At 48.4% G+C, this 2,500-nt stretch overlaps 1 protein-coding gene across 1 annotated transcript in view; it reads left to right on the forward strand.

Moving 5' to 3' along the window:
- Positions 1-2,500, forward strand: part of myo3b (myosin IIIB) — a 96,572-nt gene that overhangs the window by 52,206 nt on the left and 41,866 nt on the right. The window contains exons 17-18 of the mRNA XM_062535105.1: positions 180-257; positions 519-724. Coding sequence (XP_062391089.1) covers positions 180-257; positions 519-724 — 284 coding nt within the window. The remainder of the gene's footprint in view (positions 1-179; positions 258-518; positions 725-2,500) is intronic.

Genomic DNA, 2,500 nt, shown 5'->3' on the forward strand with positions numbered 1-2,500 from the left:
TTTTCATCTTTTTGTTCTTGATCTAATGAATTATTTTATTATTATGAATAAGTACATTTACATCCAAATAAAAATATCTGATTTCATTGAGATTAAAAGCTGCAATTATACTACATCCTGACAAATGATTGGCAAGGCCTCTGACGTATGTGTGTGTGTGTGTGTGTGTGTGCTTGCAGGTGGATACCATGGAGATGATGCGACATCCTGAGGAGACTACCAACATGAGGAGGCAGACTGTGGCCTCATACTTCCGCGTATGTGTGCACACACACACACACACACACACACACACACACACACACACACACACACACACACACACACACACACACACGCACACGCTCACACTCACACTCACACTCACACTCACACTCACACTCACACTCACACTCACACTCACACTCACACTCACACTCACACTCACACTCACACTCACACTCACACACACACACACACACACACACACACACATACACACACACACTCACACACACTCTTCCCTGTGTCCTGTCCAGTACTCCCTGATGGACCTGCTGTCCAAGATGGTGGTGGGGCAGCCCCACTTTGTGCGCTGCATCAAGCCCAACGACGACCGGCAGGCGCTGCGCTTCTGCAAGGAGCGCGTCACGGTCCAGCTGCGCTACACCGGCATCCTGGAGACCGTCAACATCCGTCGCCAGGGTTACTCCCACCGCATCCTCTTTGAGGAGTTCGTGAACAGGTAACCAAGGGCTCCGAATGCTGCTCGAGTACCTTGTTGTGTTTTCAGGAGGGACGGCGGTAGTGTAGTGGTTAAGGAGCTGGGCTGGCATGCAGTAGCCTGAAAGTTGTGGGTTCAATTCCCGGCTTCCACCGTCGTGCCCTTGAACAAGGCACTCAACCCCATGTTGTTCCGGGGGCCCCTTGCAATATAGTTGACGTAATATGTAAGTCACTTTGGACAAAAAGTGTCTGCAAAATGTATTATAGAATCAGTAGGTTTTATTTGTGCTCCTTGTATGATGAGAGTGTGGTGAGGCCGTAACAATGCGGCCCCTCAGGATATCTATTAGGCGTGTTAGTAAGCCCATGCAAATGATACAGCAACACGGCTTGACGTGCTGAGACAGACCTGAACTTCCGACCCTGCCAGACTGCGCCGACTGTCATTGATATCAGCATACGTGTGTGCGTGTGTGTGTGTGCATGTTTTCCTCAGAAGGAGGTGCTTGTGTTGCTGTGTGTGTGTGTGTGTGTGTGTGTGTGTGTGTGTGTGTGTGTGTGTGTGTGTGTGTGTGTGTGTGTGTGTGTGTGTGTGTGTGTAGTTACGATGACAGCATCCCAGTTGGAGAGAGCTGATGCTCGTGTCTCACCTCGTGCTTAACATCAATCCTTAATTAGCCCGGAGACGGAGCATACACACACACACACACACACACACACACACACACACACACACACACACAGACACAGAGCACACACACACACGCTCTACAGGAGTTCTGCTAAGCCTCACATGTCACTACTAAACTGTATTCACATTTGCATTGGATCGCTACAAGATTCTACATTCATCTGGTCGGCGTGATGTTTAAACTCATGACGTGGAAACAAGCCGTTATAAACCTCTGGCTATCGGCTGTGAAGCTCCGCCATACTGTATGTGTTTCTTGATGTTTTGAGCCCCCAACGTTGTCTTCAAGGCAGCGCTTCCTGGAAGGCGCTAGGGTTAGGCATGGGTTAAGGTTAGGGTTAGGGTTAGAGTTAGGGGTAGGGGTAGGATTAAGTGCCTGTAAGTCAACAGTGGCAGCGCTGCCTGGAAGATGACGTTAGGGGCTCAAAACACCATTGAGTGCCATATGTGGTGATCAAGATTAGTTAATAAGTTGTCTTAAAACTGGACTGCAAAATGTCAGACACTGGCTTTGATAGCTGTTGCTTTTTACCCAGTTGCCCCATTCAACGCAATTGAGAAATGTCACATACTGTATGAGGTTTTCCCAAGAAAAAACTATTCTGTACAAACTTTTACGTTTTATTTTACATATTTACTGTAAATGTACAGTATATTATGTTCAGCTGTTACTCTTATCCAAAATGATGTAGCGGCCGTGGCCTACTGGTTAGGGCTTCGGGCTTGTAACCGGAGGGTTGCTGGTTCGATCCCTGACCAGTCCACGGCTGAAGTGCCCTTGAGCAAGGCCCCTAACCCCTCACTGCTCACTGAGCACCACTGTTGGGCAGGCAGCTCACTGCTCTGGGTTAGTGTGTGCTTCACCTCACTGTGTGTTCACTGTGTGTTGTGTGTGTTCACTAATTCTCGAGGTCGGATAAATGCAGAGGCCAAAATTCCCTCACGGGATCGAAAAAGTATATATACTTAATACTAGCATTGTACAGACTAGCATTTGATCCATACGTGCGCTCTGTCTGTAGGAGACTCCTAATAACCTTGGCGCTGCGAGCACCTCCTCCTCCTACCAGTCAAGCCCCTGCATGAGAATGAATGGCTCTGTGA

The sequence above is a fragment of the Sardina pilchardus genome, chromosome 4 (genome assembly GCF_963854185.1).
Source record: "Sardina pilchardus chromosome 4, fSarPil1.1, whole genome shotgun sequence".
NCBI classification, from domain to species: domain Eukaryota; kingdom Metazoa; phylum Chordata; class Actinopteri; order Clupeiformes; family Clupeidae; genus Sardina; species Sardina pilchardus.